The following is a 21614-nucleotide window of genomic DNA, read 5'->3' on the forward strand; positions in this document are numbered from 1 at the left end:
ACCAAATGGAAAACGGCAACGGCGGAGCGAAACTCAAGCATGCAACTCAAAATAATCCTGGGACTCAGAAAGACAATGAGCAATGGCTCGATACGGCGTACCTGCCCACATGCACATGTCAAGAGCAACTAACGACCCAATTTACCCAAACCTGCCTTAGCCGAGTCCCCGAGAACATGCCGCTGTTCCATCAATTATCAGTTATTCCCCACAAAGCCGATCCCCCTTAAAACTCAATCTTCACCTGCTGGAGAGCCAAATGCAACTCAGCCATTGTCATAATATACCTGATAAGCCTGCTCAACGTGAGACCAAATTAACATCTGGGTTGCCCATCTTTTCATTTATGCTGATGATCATAACAACAAAAACAAAAACAACTCAAATAATAGTTGGAATAATCTCATGTCATTTAATCTCAACAATTCACTCCATACCGGCACTGCTAAAGTCTTCGTGACTTGTATTTACTAACTTAAATTAAGTTATCTTTTTGCAAAAATGAGTAGTTCCGGTTCTGAATTCTGATTGGTCAATACAGTATCCATTCCCAGCCCCCCAAAAATTCACAATTTCATTAGCGAAAGAATGTATTGAAATGAATTTGCTTAAAGGGTTCCTAGTTTGCCGTCAAGATTTTGTTTGGATATATGATTTATAGTTAAAAATATATATTTTCCTTCTGAGTTACCGGAGCGTTGTTACTTTTTCATGCTAAACAGAAACATTTACATACCAAGCAAATGTGAACATGTGAAAATCGAGGTCCCACTTATAAAGAAATGTTCCGTTTAAAGAAAGACAATTTATTCAAATTTTTTTGTTGTATCTTGATGTTGTTCCAAAACATTTGTTTACTGTGTGCATGTACATTGATGGGAGTGGAGTGTGAACCGTCTCATACAACTTGCATTTTATTTGTTTCAAATATTGTTTGTCCCTGCTTTTATCTGATCCATAAACAGGAGCAAGTTTGGATGGGAGTGGTTCTATGCGTCTCAAACCGAGAAAACAGGGAGTGTGTGATTGAGTGTGTGTACCGTCTCCCCCAGGTTGTCAGGGTTGTGTGGAGCTGTATTGATTTGGAGGTGGAGGGACAGAGAGGCAGAGCTGTTCCCTGGGGTCTAGGGTTACACCAGCACTGCAGTGGCCTGATGGAAACTGCACAGTAGGACTGGCGGGGTGCGGGAAGCCCAGCCTAACATACACACTTCTACACACACATACTGTAGATCATTCACCTCGCTTCAACTAAAGACATGCACCCAGACTCCCCCAAGATCTGCACACACATGCCAATGAACGTAGCACACAAAACCACACATACACAGTCTAACTTGCATGGCCACTAGCCACAATCAACATCCAGAGCTTGGCTTATTTCATGATCTTTGGCATATACGACTCACTGTGGTATCGTACATCTGCTCTTTCTAATCACACACACACAAATGCAACACATTGCCGCAGTTTATCTGCCCAGCGTGCGCACACACACAAACATATCTATTTCCATCGCTTCAATATCTCTCTTGAAAGATGGCAGCTGATGTGTGGGCGATCAAACCAGCAACACTTGTTTAAATTAGTTAATCAGTGTGTTGGAACAAACACATTTTCGGGCTGGTCGCAGTTTGTTCTCTTCATCTGAGCGCGTCGTCGGGGGCAGCGGTATTGATTAAGCCGCATGCGATCGATCGCTGGAATGGTGTGTGTCTCTGAATCTGATAATGACTCGCAATATGACATCAGTGCAATGCAGCTGTAATTGATATATTCTTGAAGGGGGGAAGTTAGGCTGAGAGAGAGTGAGAGAGGTGGGGAACACAGACAGACATCGACATTGTTTAAACAATCTTGAAAGAGCTGTACTGTAACTCAAACCACTACTACAGGACCAGGCATCAAAACACACGCCTGGATGAAACCCATAATGCACTGGTGTCAGTAGCACAATGCAAAGCTCTAAAATGCGCTTCAAACTAAAAATGCGACAACTTGCATTAGATTTTTTTAGGTGCGGTTTTATAACCCTGTGATTTTATTTGTGAAATACAGTGTCTCGGCGCACCTGAAAGCAACTCCACTGAGCGACCCTTCGTAGCTCTGACGTGGGGAGGGTGCATGGTGTGTGGAACAGCCTGTTTTCCCTTTCCCCCTTGGCTGGGCATCGGAACGGAGGGAGGCTGCGCGTTGGGCACAACAGCCCCAGCGAGCTCAGTCAATATCTACGCTGTCACTGTTTTCCTAAACTGGTTATAAAAGAGAAGCTAAATCCTGCGGAGCTGTGCACTCCTGGGAAATATGGCCCAGTCACATTACTGATGCAGTGACTGCGAGACTGCTGCACTCACCGAGGGAGGGGTGGGGAGATAAAGATAAAGGAAAATCAAATCTACGTTTCCCTACACAGCCTCTTTTCACACACAGAGCATGCACATACTGCCGGACCGAGCGGCTGTCATGTCACTTTCAATCAAGGCTGTTCGCGTGTGTGTGTGTGTGTGTGCCGCAGGGCCCCTGGCTCCCGGCTCCGTGGTGCCCCCTGGGGACGGTGCAGTGTCAGTGAAACTCTAATGTGTTGGCTCGTTCTGCTACAGCGAACAGAGAGAGAAGGAATGTGTTGTGTGAGAGGGTGGGCTTTCTGTCAGTAAACTGTTTTTCGTAACAGGATTCTTCGGAATTACTGACGTCTATGAACTGACCTCAGTACGGTGCAAAGCGGCCGTTCCCCAGCGAAACAATGGTGAGCACGTTCTCAGCTACACGAAAAGCTTGAGCGCACACGTACACAGAAAGAGACCACTGTTGAGTAACACACCGCTGTATCTAAATGCTTGCACGTGCACACACAAACGTCTCTGTATTACATTGGCTTTATAAAGTGCTCTCTGCCGAGCCGAGGCGTCTGCTGTCTGTAAGGTGTAACACAGAGAGGAGGAGGAAACATTGAAGCTGATAGAATAACATGAGAAAGTGAAGAGGAGCAGGTTTAGAGAGAGAGCAACCTGGGAGCGATTGAGACAGCACTGCATTTCCTCACTGAGTGTCCTGAATATAAATCATCAGAAACAAAAGCTTTCACAAAATAAACAATATACATACACTGGTTTCAATAAATGTGCAAACGTGTGTGTGTGTGGAGTGAAAACTTAAGATGTGGAACATTCCTTAGTAACAATCAGGGCTTAAAACAGACAGATAAATAGATCAAGTTGTTTAAATGACAATAATGAATGTAATGTATTTATTTTGTAGGCTTATTACGGTTTCCTTGTTTCACTGCTTGTTCAATTTCTGTTTTCCTGTTACTGCTGTTTCTATGTTTTCTGTTATTGTCATGCAAATGAAGCACTTTGAATTAAAATGAATTTAACGAAGAGAGAGAGAGCGAGAGACAGCATGAAGGAGAGAGAGAGAGAGAGTAAGTCTGAATGAATATGAGTATGGGAGGGAGGAATCGAGGGAGAGGGAGGGAGGACAGTGAGTGCAGCTTTGCTCTTAGGACGCAAGCGTGTCCCTCTCTGCTCCGTTTTTAACACAAAATGAAAAATCACCTTTGCCGCCTGGTGCACTTTAGAGTGGCTTATTTTTAGACCAGCTTGACAGTCTTCCAATGGCCGGAGACTAGCAGATGGGCTGTCTTAAAGCTTCATATGCTCCAAGCTCTCACCTCCCAGAGACAGGAAACTCACTTGGGAGTGTGCTACAAATAAATGCCCCCCTGCCCTGCCCCTGGATTCCCTCATCCCACCTACTCACACCATTCTCTATCCAGATCCATTGCCTGTGTCTGAATTTAACAACTATGTCCTGTTGTAGTGTGCTACACCATGTCCAAGCGTCACGGTGCTCCCCTCGCTGGCTGCGTAAACCTGAAAACAAGCATGATAGTTTGTGGCGTGGCCTAATGGTTTGGCGTTTACTAAAGTATGTGGTGCTCATGTGGGCGAGGTGTGTTTGAATCTGCATCTTTTGGATGGCTGTCAATGGTGAAAAGATGCTTATTAAAAACAAACGGTACACTTATATTAGGAAGAGAGGAATGAATTCATTTACATTCATGCATTTGGCAGACTCTTTAATCCAAAGTGACTTACATTACATTATACTATACATATGTTTCTGAGTATGTGCAATCCCTGGGATCGAACCAGCATCACTGGAAAGGAGATTACAGGTGATACCAGTCAAAGTCTGTATCGTCCTGCTCTCTACGAGATGGAGCAGAGGGAGCGATTCCACCATCACTGACCTCCTCTGACCTCCTGCTACACCTCCATACTCCAGAGCGGCCTTTCACATTCATCACACACACAGCTGTATACCCCCACGCATGCTCCGCTCACTCATACATACTTTATATCCAACATTGGTATGTCCCTGTCATACACCAGGTTGCCAAATAAATACTAAATGTTCAGGGGATTAATTATACAGTGGTGTACATAAGCAGCGAAATGATGTAATGGTGAGAAAGATATTTCTAATGAGAAGAGCAAGTTTTTAAAGTCAACAGTACATGACCGGTAAACAGACAGATCCTTACAATAATTTATCATGACAACCAGAGTTTCCATCAAGGCAGTACATTGATATCATTGACATCAAAAAGGAATTGCTTTCTAAAAAAAGAGTTTTAATTCTTTTTACTTTCATAAAACGGATCAATTCACCTAAAAAATTTATTGATTCCCCATAATGTTGTTTTAAACCAGTATCAAATTTTTTTCAGTGGAACACAAAATGAGATATTTTGAGAAATCTCTCAGTGGTTGTCAATGGTGGCCAAATGTTGTTTGGTTATAAACGTTTATTAAATATATATATATATATATATATATATATATATATATTGTGCTCTGCAAAATAAATGACCCAATTGATGAAAGAATTTTAACTTTAGGGTGAACTATCCCTTTAATACATGCTCCTGTTCTCAATATACGGATTCATAAATGTTTTTTTTTGTAAGGGTCAAAGTCAAGTACTGTAGTTAAGTCTCTAATCTTAAATTCCCAAACAACAGCGTACACACAAATATGGCAGACCAAACACAAAAAACAACACATGCATGCATGCGCACCTGCCGACAGAGATGCACAGGCTCGTGAGATCTGTGAAGTGTGGCGATACGAATGCAAGATGAGCTCAGTGGCCTCTGTAGGGCCGTGTTATGGTCAATAGCGCTGCGCTAGGCTAACACCGGGCTACGCTACGCTAGCTGTGTTCTGCCACTCAGGAATGCACTCAAAGTACACATATTCTTTCTCACTAAAACCCACCCTGCTTTCCCTCAGGGAGGACGTTTTGACTCCAAAGCAGCCCTAAACTGAGAGAGAGCGCGCATTACGCGGTGAGCGATGCAGTGCCAGGGAAAGAAAGAGAGAGAGAGAGGTGGCTAGTGTTATCTACAGCTAGTCAACGTCAACACTTTGTTGTCACGACGATATGCGAGCCTGGCGGGGAGAGTGAGAAGGGGAGAAAGTAAAGAGAATAGGAGAGTGTGTGAGCTGTGCTGTCAGGTCTGTGTGATATATAGAGAGTGCTGTCAGACTCCAGCTGCAGTAGGAAAGTGTCAGGTTGAGAGACCCTTACTAGTGTATATGTGTTCGGGCATGTGTGTGTGTGTTGAGAGAAAAAGAGGGAGTCGGAATGAGAGAGACTTTTTAAAGGGATAGTCCACCCAAAAATAAACAATTCTGTCATCATTTACTCACATTCGAGTTGTTCTGTATACATTTTGTTCTGATGAACACAGAGAAAGATATTTGGAAGAATGCTTGTAACAAAACAGTTCTTGGATCCCATTGACAACGATAGTATCAAAAAACAGTTTATATATTTTTCTGTTGAACACAAAAGAAAATATTTTGAAGAATCTAGGACAGCAAACAGTTCTGGGCCACTTTTTTACTACCATTGTAATTTTTCTTACTATGGTTGGCAATGGCCTCCAAGAACTGTAACAAGAATTCTTTCAAATATGTTTCTCTGTGTTCAACCAAACAAAGACATTGTTTGGAGCAATTTATGAAAGAATTTTCATTTTTGAGTTAACTATGCCTTTAAGGGTTACTTATGTTGCATTTTACTTTGTCTTCACTTTAGAGGGATTATTCAGCCGAAAATATAAATTCTGTAATCATCTATTAACCCTCATGTTATAAGTGGAACATTAAAGAAGATATTTTGATGAATGTCTCAGTGGTTCATTACAACGGAAGTCAATGGGTGCCAATGTTGTTTGGTTCTTTTTTGTGTGTTCTGCAGAAGAAAGAAAGTCGCACAGGTTTTTGTATTTTCATTTTTCGGGGAACTATGCAGTAAGTATGCATTTCCCCCCATCTCTCTCTGACCCTTGCAATTTAACAGAACATTATCTTTGTTACCTCACCTTTACTTTTAAAGCACTTTAAACCTCTCTGAATATGCCTTCAAAACCGCTGAAATGAAGGTTACACAATTCGTATATTACGAGGTTTAATCGTGTCTGGTTCCAGTGTCACATCTTCAGATAAAGTCTTCTCATCTGTTATGCTATGTTAATGAGCGAGGCAAGGAAGAGTGAAGTATCCACAGTTCCCAAACCCTCCAGATCACAGCTGTGCTCAGTGTGTGTACGCGTGCATGTGCGTCGAGCGTTGAGAGTGCGGAGCAGCGAGAGTCATCTCACCGACAGCGCTTAGACTCATACGTCACTGTCACAACCACGACAGTTCCAGTCCCGAGCTGGCAACCCGCACGCGAGACAACAACACACACCACGCAGCGCCGAGCTGTAGCGCCACAGCATAACCCTGCTCAACTGTCATATCTGACTGGGGCATGTGTCGAACACACACCCCCTCCTTTCACTCTGTTTTCTTCACATTTTCATTTCAGCTTTTTTTGCTCTCATGTTGTGTCTCTGCGTATTCTTCTCTCATTCTGTGTGCAAAATAGATTTAGCTAGTTTAGCTAAACGTGAAAATTCTGCTGTCATTAACTGACTCTCGTGTCACCCTGAAGGACTCTTTTCTTTTGATGACATTTTTTTAGGAAAGTCATGGCTACTTATTCTTATATTACCAATGTGAACGGAGACTGGGCCTGTCACGCTCAAAAATTACAAGCAGTGTGAAAGTATAATTTAAGTATAAAAGCTTAGATTTGTGCTCATCGAACACAACGAACAAGCTATTTGGACAGGTTTTATGATACTGTTATGTCTTTTTGTAATTTTGCAATTTGACAGCTCCAGTCCCCATTCACTATCACTTTATTCTATGAAAAACAGTGGCCATGACATTATTAAAAAACTGACCTTTTGTGTTTAACATAAGTCAGTCATACAGGTTTGGAATGACACGATGGCAAGCAAACAGTGACAGAATTTTCATTTTAAGGTGAACCGTCCCTTTAAAAGTCCCAGCTACCATGAGAGATGGATATGAGAAAAGGCTTTAAAGTGATCCCAGCGGACATTCAGACATCTTCTCTCATTCGCTCTCTTTCTTGCCCCCTCCCTGCCTCCATCTCTCCCTTTCTCTTTCTCACTCTCTCATGCCAATCTCTAAATTATTTAATTTAGAGCAGACACCATATCTCCCTATGTGTCGTCCCGCTGAAGTTCTCTTTCTCCTGACTTCCTCCTTCACTTTATAGATTGTTCCAAGCAGGGGTATTTCGTGACAGAATCAGGAATGGGAGCGGGCGCGCAAAAAAATTTGCAAAAAGGCATTTACTTCATTTTTATCTCGACATAAACACGCGCACCGCTCGAACCGGTCTCCCATGTTGTAATAAATGAATGTGAATGTGTTGATTTACTATGAAGATTAGTACTGCCCCATGGTGAGTGTTTTTGATTTGAATTCGCCAGGCCGGAGCATTGTTTGAATCTCCGTCTCAGCGAGGGCACTGAAACAAAACAAATGCAAACAGGTAAACAACTTAAACATGTCCCCTCGGATTCTAGTTTACTCGAGCGCCTACCAGCCGCCCACCACCTGGAGAATATCCATTGAATGCTGCGTGCAAACGCAAGTCCTTAACTCCATGACACACGTCATGCATGCTTCCATTTCGTACACCATGATCTTATTGTCTGCATCCAATCAAAAAATTATTTGTCTGAAGTTTATTTAGTTGGGGATGGTGATTTGACATATTGAAAATGGGATTTCTTAAATTCAGTAAATGACACTTTTAAGTGTAAAGTGGTGAAATGCCAAAAAAGGGACATGTTAAACTAACTAAAAATCTTGCTGTGTACTCAGTAGCGCATACAACATTAAACACTAAAAAATGTCCCCCTTTGTCTCATCGTGCACACTTCATTTAAGCATTTACTCTACACCTTCCGTCCCATGTAAAGCATGCTGGGAACTAGAAATCCCCTGCACAGTTTCAGCAATGCTACATTAAAGGCATTGTTCACCCAAACATGGAAATTCTGTCATTTCTCATTTACTCAAATCTGCATAAATGTCTTTGTTCTAATGAACACAAAGGAAGATATTTGGAAGAATGTCAGTAACCAAACAGATCTCATCCCACACTGACTCCCATAGTTTTATTTTCCCTACTATGGCAGTACATAGGGGGATGAGATCTGTTTGGTTACTGACATTCTTCTTAATATGTGTTTAGCAGAACAAGGAAATTCATACAGATTTGGAACAACCTTTTGGATGAACTATCCCAAAAATAATATTGTCCTAATGTAAATAGATGAAACTTCTGTTTGACAAATTTAAATGGATTGCTTACGATAAACATTACATTATGAGAAGAAAACAGTAATATTTTGTATTGCTGGTCCTCGCAAACATCCTCAAAACACAAAGCTCATTGTTAACACTCATCATCAACAAAATGATCCTGTCCTCACATTAGCAGATTAAATCACGGCCTACAGCCCCATCACAAATCCACGAGCATTCAGGCCGTGTTTCTGTCTGACTGCAGACAACAGAGTGTCGTGGTCTTTTAGAGAGAGCCGTTCTAAACACAAGGCTCATAGCTTTAGCTGGAGACACTATACTGCAGTCCCCTGACAACCCCTCAACCAGCCAGCCAATCAGCAGCAGGTGAGGCAGATTTGAGGAGCTGTAGGCATGTGTGAGTGTGTGTTGGGGTTAAGGCTCTGAAGAGAGCCCCCCAGATCCCCATTCTAATAACATACACTGCCACTCCAGACGCGAGGGCAGCTGGGACACGCACACACACCGGCACTAATAAAACTGAGCATCACAATAGAAACCTATATCAATATCTACAGCACACAAACCCTGATTCACGGCGCACCAGACAAATTCTCAATGCGCGTTATAAATCTGATTTGACGCATAATGGAACAGATTCTGTGAACATCTTTTGTGCTTCTAAACCTTATAAGTTATAAGCCAAACAATTCTACTCCTCAATCAGATCTCATTCTAATTTCATCTTAATTTCGTTTCATATTAAAGTTGTGCTTGCCAATGCAAATCTTGAAGGCACCCCAATAGGTGGAAGGTTGTCAGGGTGTTATAATGCAGTTGCTAAGGTGTTCTGGTTTTAGCCATTCTTAACAACACACAGAGGTGTTGTTGCTAGGGTATGACCCAGCTCTGTAATAGGATTCTTATCATGAACCTCTTTCCAACATGCTCCTCAATTTGAAGCAACATTCATATCTGTAGCACAAACATTGTGAGACCAGATACGTGGCAAATAACACTTATGTGGTTGTTTCTTTAACATTTTAAGGGTTAAGTGTTTGTTCAAATTCCTAACTCCTTGTAGGAGCAATAGTGAAGAAAAACTATCTACTTCATCACCCAGAATCCTTTTCTTCCACCTCTGTGAAAAATGTGTGTACGGACACACTGATGAACAAGCCCCCTTACATCACACCCCTCAGCACTGTAGTAGAACTCAAATATTCAACACTTTCCCAATGTCAAGGGGGGGGAGACAGGGCAGCATCAACAAACAAACAAGCGCAAAGACCCCCCTCCCTCCCTCATTCACACACACACACTCATCCAAACTGCTGAGTATAGTTAAATATTAACAAACGCTAAAGGAAATACGGTACACCCACACATGCACACACACACACACACACACATGCCAGCAGGGAAGGAATACAGGGCGTGGGGGAGTGCGGCGCCCCCTGGAGGGCTCAATCAGATGCGGCAGTGTGTAAAAACGAGGCGCGCTGTCAGAAAGTGACAGCAGTGCCTATGGAAGGGCCGAAGGGTGGGCGGTTGGGGGTTCACCTAGGGAAACAAAATAACAACTGAAAGAAAATCTACACACACACTCGTACCGACTCGCAAAAAGTCTCTGAAGTTTCTAACAAAGGAGTGAGGATCCAGCGGAGTAGGTCTAGCTGCGCTGATAGGGGCGAAGCATCACTTATTTACCAGCTTACATCTGCACTATTTATGGGGCACCAGGGAGAGGCAGAAAGGAAAGAGGGAGACTGAGAATGCAGGGTGGGTGTGGGCAACACAGAGGGGCTAAAATATGCATGGGGGCTGGATCTTCTGGGAGTGAGAAAAAAGAAAATGGGAAAAGGAGAAAGAATGAGAGACATAAAAAGGAGAATAAGAGAGGGAGATAGAGTTGGAAACAGTTTGAGGATGGCAGGCAGTTGGTGGGAGTGCAAAAGAGAGGTAGAATTAGAGAGAAGATAAAGGATGGAAGTAAAGTTTGCCATCAGGGAGAGGGGATGATGCAGTAATGTGTCTCGCAAAGGCACATGGGAAAGCGAGGATTAACTCAGAGTGCTCCTGAGTGGCGATGCGCTGGGAGGGCACGCTGGGTAGGCCAGGTAGGCCATGCCCTTCCATCCATTCAATCTTGTTAGCGCATACACACACATTTAACCTGGGCAGGTGTGGTGTAACACTAACTAGGACTAAGGAATGAACCGATCATTGAGCTGAGAAAAAAGCAAAAGGGTTGGCAAAGACACACCCACTTAGACGGGAAGAAACCATGTGAGTATATATAGAGACCAACAACAGCTCAGATTTATGAAACCAACGTTAAAATAATTAAATACAGAAAACACTTGATGCTGAGACCAGGGTCAGCCTGGCTATTCGCACAGACGTCTACTGGAGTTATATACCTGTCCGCCCGGACCTCCATGCGGATGAATCTGACCGCACTATCCATCGCTGCTCAGGTGGGCCTGGAGCGAACATGGGGGGCGTGAGCGGATGGAGTAATGGGAAGGAGTGGGCGTGCCTGCTGAGCCTTGGGCTGGTAAGAGCATCTCGGCTGGTCGGCCTCAGGGTGAGGCAGACAGTGACCGACAGGGTCCAACGCTCCCCCTGCTGCTAAATGGACTGACCGGCCATATGCCCGGCGCCGCCGGCCCTATATCACTGTCACACCACGACTGGGGATAGGCGGGGCTCACGTGGAGTGGTGGGGTGCTTGGGCCGGGCAGGAGATTTAGGTCACACCCCTCCCAAGCCCCTAAAATATTAAGTCATGGATATGAGTTAGCCATTAACCTCACTCCCTGCTACTCACGTAAATCCACCAACTAACACATACGGACGAGACCCAAAGAGGCGGGCGGTCGCTGGAGGGGGCTGCAGGGCTGGTGGCCCATAGCTCAGGAAGATGAATGGATCTTGGGGTAGGGCAGGATGCGGCTGACCCCAGCAGCCTGTGGCAGCCACTGAGGGCTGAGTTATTCACAGGCATGCCCCGACTCAATCTGTCTGCCCCATAATCAGCACAGAGAGAGATAGAAAGAGAGAGTCCCAATAACAGCCATTTAAACTGCCACTGTCCAGGCAACATTACGTTAACGTTACTTTTTTGCTCTTAGCAAACATTCTAATTTATATTTAGGAAGTGGGAAAAGTGGAGCATTGGGATTATTGCGAGACAGATTGAAACTCGCCTTTATGATCACACTCTGCAAGACTCAAAACTAGAACTTGGGTGCGTCTCATTCAGCTCCCTACCTCCCGAGGTTATGAATCAGTATATCGTGTACACGGGTTCGGACACTGGTAAAGACACTAGTTTATTTTACATTGGGACACTGAATATATTGAATATAAGTGAATGCCTAAGCGCATTGTGATACTTCACATGTGGTATTAACTAACAACTGGCTAAACCGACATCTCTCTGACATTATATTTGAAATACTGGTTGAAATACATTGAGAAACACTTTAATTATTAAGTTAAGTAGATTGTGTTCTCTGTCTGTCTCGCAACGTGTGCTTATACATAAATTGCAATAAACATTTGTCTTTTCAAAAGTTCTATAGCCTTCTATCTATGGAACTTTATTGTGTTGGCTCGGTTAAACGGCTTCAAATAACGTTACGCGATTTCCAGTAAGGGAACATAGTGAGCATCGATGCTCCCTGGATTTTGCAGTGCATTGTGGGAGTCTTAAGGGAACGAAGGTTCCAGTGCACGGGAAGGATTTTGCGATTGAGACAGCCCTTAATATGTCAGACTCCCTGATCAATGCCCTGACAACTGAACAAGGGAGCTGATTGAGACGCACCCATTGTCACGTCGATTCTGAATATGTAGTTACGTTCTTGACATAGGAGGCAAACACCAGAACATGTAGCAAGAAAAATACTGTAGGTATAAGTGCTAAGATAAGTCTCTAGAAAAATGGTCAATAAGCAGTACATGTATTCCGAGTCCTTTACAAGGAACTCTGTCTGTGAGAGATTTAAATCCTGCCTGGCCCTTAGGCTGCACTGAGATGTCTGCATTTGGTGCTTAAATTGATACTATTTTTTACCTCACAGCTCTGTGATAGCTGCAGCTCGAGTTGAGTCAGCAGATGTGTCTCACTGCTCTGCCACGTCTGTCTCCGCTGGGAATCATTACCACAGGTCAGGAACATCTAGCGGTGCTTAAAACCAAACCACAGCCACCAGAATGTCTGTACCTCTCAACAAAAGCTCTTTTTGTTAGGCAGTAAAAATACAAAACTCTGGCCAAACAAAAAAGCGGGCAGCAAATGTCAATGAAGATGCCAAAAATGTATAAAGCGTATACTGTGTTAACACTAACAGTGATTAGAATTGACAGAAGTGACCAGCAATCATTCATTCAACAATACTTTATGCAAATGAGCTGCGATGACTTGAAATGCGATGACTTGCTGACCTCCAGCGATTAAATCACTGTCAGTATGAACACCCATGGCATATGGTCAAGACTATGCATTTACCATAGGAATTTTGGGCATCATTCTATCATACTCTTACAGAAAAGCTATAGCAAAAAGTGTACAGGCAGTGCTTTATAAATGTGTGTGGCAGTGCTTACTGCATACGTGTGTACGGTGTGTGTGTGTGTATCTGTTTCTAAGTGGATGGGTTCAGGGCCTCCCTCAGGGAACTCAGATAAAGGCTTGAGGTAAAGAGAGAGAGAGTGCAAGAAACTATAGCTAACACAGTAGAGGAGGCAAAAAGAAAAAAACTAAAGAGGAAAGAGAGAAAGAGAGTGAGAGGAATCTTGAGAAGAATAATGTCTAGTGGACAACGAGTGTTGCATTGTTACAGTAGCCAAACCCCTTTTGATGTCCTGTCAGGTATCAGATTGGTCTTGTGTACTTGAGCGTGAACCTGTTGGGCATACAGTTCTCTCTACAGCTGCTCTTGACTATCTGACCTGTGATTGGTGTACCTCACTTAGCTACTGTAGTGTGTACTAATGTGTGAGCACATAATGTCTGGGAATAAGGTTACCGATTACTGAAACATCCAGTATTCAAGAGACAGTATTAAATTAATATGGAACACAGTGTACAGACAAATATACAAATATTCGGTTTCATTTTAATATTCAAATGCCATATTCCAATGCATATTAAAAAACAATAAAAAGACTAAATCTTTATATTAGGGCTGAACAACGATTAACTGCATCCAGAATAAAAGTTTACATAATATAAACACATACGTATATGTATGCATATATAGGAAATATTTACATGCATTTATTTAGATTTACCGATAATAAAAATGTATTATTACTTTAACTTTTTTTCCTAAATATGTATATGTATGTGTTTATAAATACATATTATATAAACACATTATTATTCTGAATTCAGTTAATCGCGATTAATCGTTTGACAGCCCTACTTTATACGCATACATAGCTTGATACATTACAAGTGTTTATAATTTCATCTTTGTTTACAACATGGGCAGCTGCCTCCAATGGTTGATATAATCTCCAATAGCAAGCATGGTATACACTGTAGAAATGACCCCTAAAGCATCCCTTATTTTCCTTAAAATAAACCGAAAGTGCCCCTTACATTCCACCGCAGAAGTTGGCAACCCCATTCTATGAATCGCAATCTTTTTTGGGACATGTATCACACGTGTGAGTAAGAGTAGATTTTTTTACACGACGCATGTGTGGGAGTGTGTGAAATCTTATGTGTGTGTGTTTCAGCAGTCACAGCAGGTGCTGAGATTGATTCGCAGAGTAACGGCTCTAATCGTTACTGGCTTGAGGATGCACCCTGTTTTCTCCTTTAATTCCCTTATTAGCTGTGATCTGTGTCACATCTGTGTCTACCGTGGATAACTGAGATCGAATCCAGAATCAACTAAAGTCCACACCTCACAAAGTGAATTCACAATTCCCCTCTACAAACTTTCACTGTATATGTGATTTTATGACCCATAAGATCAAAGCACTTAATATCAGATGTTATGCACAGAGCCATTGAGAGAGAGTCGCGACAACGAAAGTAAAAATTTGCCGTAGCTAAACAGCACTAGTAACTAGCATTACTAATAATGTCCGGGAACTATTGAGAGGCTCAATTAACCCGCTTTTGGTATGTTTGTATTAAAATTCATTTTATACCCCGTGCAGATATATTCCAGAAAGCCATGCGTGCTTTGATCCGCATGTTATTATTCGGTACAAATGTAATTCTGCTAACCTGGAGTTCGGTCTGGAAGAAGAACTTCTGTGGACACTGGGAGCAGTCGTAGATCTTGTCTTCCTGCCCGTGGACGGCGAAGATGTGCTGCTGCAGCTTATTGGCTTGAACAAACACTAGGAGAAGGACAAAGTAAAACAGCAGTTAAACGATCGTCCGAAAACGCTTTACCCAAAAGTGAACAGCGAATTGGCTGCGAAAATAGATGATTGAGAGAATCAATCAAAATAGAAATTTTGTAACCCCCATCCACTACAAGAGATCCATGACTACCAACTTTTTCGCTTTAAGCGGGGTAAAAAAATTCTAATGAAATTTTGGGGGTTTCAGACAACGTGTCAGCACTGAGGGAGAGGAGGAGGGGGGAGCATTCTCAAATGAAATGCTCTCAAACTCTCTTTATCGGAGGACGAGGGATGACAGGGGGAGATTGAGGGAGAGACAGAGACAGACTAAAGTATCCCCAGCAGACCTTGTGATATTTATCAATAAATCATTCCTCTTTCCTCAGGTTTTTAAATTCCGCTCGTGTATTTTTTTGTCTTTTTGTTTCGGTAAACTTAAGTTTGCTGTGTGTGGAGACTATGAATTATTTAGCGTCCCTGGAGGAGGAGGCATTCGCTTACTTATTCATGAGCCACACAGGAATAGTGTTAAAGTTTAAAAGAGGACTGCGTACCTGTAAGGGAAGATGGGTAGGGGGAACAGACGTGGTGTAGCCAAACAACTCGGTAAAGGTGAAAGAAAGAAAAGAAAGACAGAACTAATCCTCGAGGAGAGATAGAGGTAGACAGAGATATGGACGAGGCAAAAAGAATAAATGATTTGATCAGAAGGACAAACAGAGGAACGAATAGGAGTCTACAGTGAATATGGAAGGAGGCGTGGGACGGAAAGAACCAGAAACCAGACCAGGAGGAATAAGAATAGATGATAAAGCTAAGAAAAATGGGTGAAAGAATACAAACGGAATAAAGAACGAGTGCAAATTATCTGGAGATCAGTACGGTATTGGGGACAATATGGACTCCAACACAAGCCTTTAATGTTGACACGCTCAAGTAATGATTTCTGATTCCCAAAGGTTCGCTGACAAACAGTCCAAAGTGACTTTCAAACTTAGTGCAGTCAGACACACACACTCTCACTCGCAGGGCCTGTTTAACTAAAAGCACACGTACACCAGGGCTCTACCCTGGAGAGTGAGAGCGGATTACACTGCCTTTCTATAAACCTGCCCTTTATTCTCTGACCTCGCCTTACCAGAACAGACGCACACACGCTCTGCTCATCTCAAAGGCATTCGGCACGCCAACTGGCCTATAGAAAACCACATCCACTTACTGTAACTCATCAAGCGTCTGACGCAACGGCGTCTTTATTAACGACTCAAGAAAACTCTTGTTTGTCTTTTCTGTTGCGCTTCTTTCTTGTTCTGTGAAAGTGGGGCGTCTGACAGGAGCTCGATCTGCCCATGGGTCACGAATCCCACCAGGCATCACAGCGGGAAGATCGGCTCTCATTAGCTTTAGCATCAGCTCAGCAGGATGTCTGCACCAACCGCAGCCTCCTGTCTTGGCCACGTTGAACTTTATTAACCACTGTGTGCTTCTGGATAAGAGTGTGTCATAATATTTCCTGTCCAACTCAAGTCTAGAGAGGGTTTACGTAATGTATATACATATACAGCAACGGAAAAAATTATATTTATAGGTATGTGTACAGTAAGTAAAAGTATTGTTTTGTTCTATTCTGTGAAAAAGTGACGACATTTCTTTCGAATTCAAATTAGTTTTCACTTGCATTTATTTGTGGGAAATTGAAATGGGTTAAAATAACAAAAAAAGACGCAATGTTAGCAGATTTTAAATACTGAAATGAAAACGTTGACGTTTAACACAAAACTAATGTTTTTACTCAACATTCATCTGTCTATGCATCGCTTAGTTTTTCACACTGCTGTTTAGTGACTGCAAAATACATGTAGAAATGTAAAACTGGAGTGGTTTCTTAATTTTTCTGTGGCTATATATGAGATAATCTGATGCTTTTAAACAATATTGAAGGATGACTCTAATTGGATGCTTTTATCCTAACTTTAAGCTTATGCATTTCAAAAATATATCTATCTGTTTTCTAATGACACAAAATAGAAATTAGAATCCATATGCTGTTATGCATTCCAAGAGTCCATGTCTGATCTTTCCTCTTTCTCAGCAGAATGAACAATGCATTTAATAGTTAATTCAGTTCAATTAGCAGGACGAGGTGGAGCAGTGGAGCAGAGGAACGAAAAGAGGGGGGGAGTAAGTGGTGGAAATAAGCTTGAGAAAGAGGAAAGTGAGAGCAAAGAGGTAGTAAAAGAGAAGAAATTAGATGAGATGAGACTGAGGAAGATGAAAGTTTTGAGATCATCAACATCTGCTTTATTAAAGATGCAAAAATAATCGATGCAAAAGAATCGAACAATTTATGTGAACCAGCATAAAAGGCTGCAATATATACTCTTAATACTCACACACAACTTGATGCCCACAGTGGGGTGTGTATTAACCTAAGTGTACAGGGTCGCGTGTGTGTGTTTTTTCATTCAACATTGTTGAATTGTGTTTAATGGTGCTTAATGGAGTCCAGTAAAACACATGCATGGCCAAGTGACCATAGATTGCATGCAGTTACCCTGCCATAACAGGGAATGTGTATGTCTGACCCTGTGACCTCATCCCCCCCGGGCTGGACCCCTCACCTGTAAAGCAGACGGGACACTTGAAGGTGCCTCCCATGCCCTCGAAGCTGTGCTCGATCAGGTGACACAGGAGCTTGGCCGGAGAGTCAAACATCTGGTTACACAGCTTGCACTCATGATTGATGCCTTCCTCTGCAAAACAAGAGCATTATACAACAGGTTACACACACCAGCAGAGAGAGAGAGAGAATCACAGACACATGATGTCAAAGTACAACGTTTACGCATTTATCATTGTTTTCCAAAACCTAGAGAGCAACTGGGCTTGTAGGGAGCATCCTAATCTTTTAATATATATAAAACATAGTCAGCGTTTCATTATTTTAAACTTCATACATTTTTTCCTTAAAATGCTTCCTTTGTAGGCAGCTCGCTAAGTTTTGAAACACAGCATACCCACCTGCAAAGGCGACACATAAACGAGTGAAATAAATGTACGCAAGGTGTCTTTTATGAAGCTCTTGAGTGAATAGGTTCATTTTTCTGTTTCCTCCTGTCCTTGCACATCATTTTGTGGTCCCAGGTTTATAATCTTCAGCTCTGGACAGTATGGCCACCCCATTCCTCCTCCCCTCCTCTGCCCAGCACCATCTATTTCCCGGCCGGTAATTGCCTGCCGCCCCCCCCAGTGCTGTGGGCTCAGTGCCCTCCCTCTGCCCACTGCTCTATTTTAAGCTTGCCTGAGTGACATCAGTGCCGCCCCTGCTGGTGTGGGACAGATGAAAGGTGGGCGTTATGTCCTGGCTGGACGCCTCTGCTCCAATCCCTGCTTTCGTCTTATCACCCACCCGCCACACAGGCCCGAGCACTGCCCACCTGCCTGCGCACCATCAGACACCCACCGCCAGGCCCCACCCCGGCTGAGCTCCAATCCCTGAAGCCCCTGACTGAGCCATGGGGCATGATAGACGCCACCACAGCGGCGCTTCCCAGACCCCATCTTCCCAAAGCATCCAGCGCCCCGCTGACCGGTACAGACAGGCTCAGGGAGCCCCGCTGCTGAGCTACAGGGTGCGCTGAGGGTTAATAAAGTCTTCAATCATATATCCCCACCATCACCCTGACCTCCACCTCCCACCCCTCCGCTCCAAAAGCCACCTCCGCCGATTCCAATCTCCGCGGTCTCAAAGGCCCGCACAAGGGTGCTCTAATCCCTGTTTGAAAGGAGCGGGTGGGAGGTGTAGGGGGCAGCGAGGGTTGGGGGCTCTGAGAAGGATTGGAAGGGCACTGCTTTGGTCTGTCCTCCCCCACTGCCTCCTAAAAGACATAACGTTTGGGGGGAGAATTTTCCTTTCTGGGCGAATGAAAGCAGCGGCAGACAGAGGTTATGACTGAGTTTAATATGTCAAACGCCTTTTGGTGGAAAATCTGCTCTAGTTCAGTGCACTGTTTGTATGCGATGATATCGTCCTGAGATACAACACTACATCTGATCCACCAAAGCAAGATGCAAACCGAAATGGGAAAGCTAAAGGAAAAAAATAGGACCCCTTACATTTTGACAGATGAAATGCATGACTTTCTATGACCTTTACAGCAGTTTGTGATTGTTGGATAAGAACGTTAAAAATTTATTCTGATTCACAGGCATACACAAACAGAAGAGAGGAGACAAAATAATATTCTAAGGAAGCTTCGCCGCACAAGCTTTTTAGATACAAATTATATACAAAGACTTCAGATGCAAAAGTGACATTTGAAATGTTTCTTCTAAAAGGATCTGTTCCTTGGATGCGGACGGGCCTAACGATAAGGACATGGATTGGAACAAAAGGGAAGCAACAACAAAGTAAAAAAATTGGGAAAATTGAGAGAAAGAGAGTTAGAGGAAGAGAATTCTGCTAAAGAAAGCAGAAAGCAAAGGGATAATTGGACTGTCCAACACAAAGTAATGGTAGCCAAGGGGCCTGCGAGCATGTGTGTGCGTGTGAGCGTGTGTTTGAGTGCAGTTCTTTGAGAGAACTGCAGTTGATCAGTAAGTACAGAACATGCTCCATCATCTATTTTTCCAGTCTGCACAGAAACACTAAGCTCTCCATTTCATTGTGCGTGTGTATGTGTGTGTCTGTATGAAAAAGTGATGGGGCTACATTGGGATTACAGTTGCTTGTTACTGCAAACCAGACTAGCGCTGTCAGGGAGAGCATTTGATCAGTGAGGCTGACACAGAGGTCTCTGAGAGGGGGGACTGCAGTGTGCTCAGGGAACCATCACATTACTAAAGAGAAGAAGACAAGCGTGCAGAGAGCAGCAGAGGGCCCAGGAAGTGCACGACAACAACACGCTCTTTCATAACTGAAACTAACTGGGGGTTAAAAAAAGAACAAAAGGACTTTACAGGCACTGCGACACGTCGTGAAAGGCGCACCGAAGAGATTTCAAAAATCCTTTTCTTCATTTCACAAACTATTGACGCTTGGCATGTTGGGTGTATGTACACAGTGCTGCGTGAATGTCAGGTGCTATGCATTTATTTGTTCGTCTCGTCTGTAGCTCGGCTGGTAGAACATGGTGCTAGTAAAAACCAAGGTCATAGGTTTGATTACCATTAAACAGTTGCCGATAAATGTATATAGTAGCTTGTGTCAGCCAAATAAATGTCTGCTCTAAAGACTTTTGTCTACAAAAGAAGCCCCCCCCCCATATTCAACACCAATAAGAGGGAAAAATAGAGATATGAGAGTGAGAGACAGAAAGAGAGAGGGAGAGAGTGGGCAGCTAGAGGCACTGATATGCGTCTGAGAGAATATTTAACTGGAATAGAGAAGGCAAGGGAAAAAAACTGGCCGCCTCTAAAGGTATGCAGCATCTTAATTGAGAAACGGCATGAGGCCGCCACACATTCGCAGAATCACTGATGAGGGCTTTCCAGGACATCGATAGAGGGAGGGAGGCAGAGAGGGAATAGCGAAAGAGAGAGAGAATCGGCAAGAGGATAGAAAAAAAAGAAAACAGTGATTACACAAACAGATAGGCAGAAAGCAAATGAGTAAAGGAGATATATTCATGTGGTATTCCACCAACCAGGCAGGCCTTGCCTTGCGCACAAACACTGCCTCTGCGACTCCGCAGTGGCTGCTGCAAAGCTTGGCCAATGTGCTTCCAGCTAATTGACCAGGGGGAGCCAGGTGGCGCCCTGGCCTGCGCTGGTCCTCTGGGACGGGCCCATCTATATGAGAATGCCCCTCCTCCGCCCCTGTCTCCTCTCTTCCTCCTTCCCTCCCTCCGCCTCGCTCTCTCCCTCAACCCATCGCCCCCTGTAGCGTGCACTGGCACACAAATGAGCTGTATAGATGGGAGCGGCGTATCCCATGTGGCCCGGCACCTCTCGCCTGGCCCTGAGGCCCACGGCCCCGGATTGATGGGCCGGATGCTAGAGAGCAGAGCGGGAGAGCCGTGTGGGAGAGGACGGGAGCGAGCCAGGGCGAAAGGGGGTGGAGGTAGTGGGCTTCTCTAGGGGCGAGCTCAAGGTGTGTTGCCATGGCAACTCAGAGAGGGAGAGCAGGGAGAAGCAGCAGCGTGCTGAGCTTGACCCGTGCTGGTGGGGGTGGCAATGTGGGCCAAAACCAAGCACGCACTCACACACACACACACACCAACTGCAGGGCTAGGGGGGTCTCAAGAGCTCTTGCTTCCTACTCTTTCCTGTTCTTTCTTTCTTACACACACAAGCACCTACACACAAACACCGAGTGCTGCATTGCCGGAATAATCCCATGAGCCACCTCTCTCTACCTTTACACCATACACGCACAATAACAATGAGTCACTCCAAAGCATCTCCTTTATACAACTTTCATTCATGCCCAAAAAGTTAAACCCACCGGTACGAGCGCCCTCCTTGACTTGACAAAACATATACACAGGCCGACAGCGACGCTGTGGGCAAGAGGGACACGACTAACTCATCAAACGTTCTCTCTCT

General features: G+C 43.7%; 1 protein-coding gene across 1 annotated transcript in view; it reads right to left on the reverse strand.

Annotated features, from left to right (window-relative positions):
- Positions 1-21614, reverse strand: part of znf423 (zinc finger protein 423) — a 135570-nt gene that overhangs the window by 2291 nt on the left and 111665 nt on the right. The window contains exons 6-7 of the mRNA XM_079466138.1: positions 17690-17821; positions 14944-15059 (exon numbers count right to left, since the gene is read on the reverse strand). Of these exons, the coding sequence (XP_079322264.1) occupies positions 14944-15059; positions 17690-17821 (248 nt within the window). The remainder of the gene's footprint in view (positions 1-14943; positions 15060-17689; positions 17822-21614) is intronic.

The sequence above is a fragment of the Barbatula barbatula genome (genome assembly GCF_947034865.1).
Source record: "Barbatula barbatula genome assembly, chromosome: 10".
NCBI lineage: Eukaryota > Metazoa > Chordata > Actinopteri > Cypriniformes > Nemacheilidae > Barbatula > Barbatula barbatula.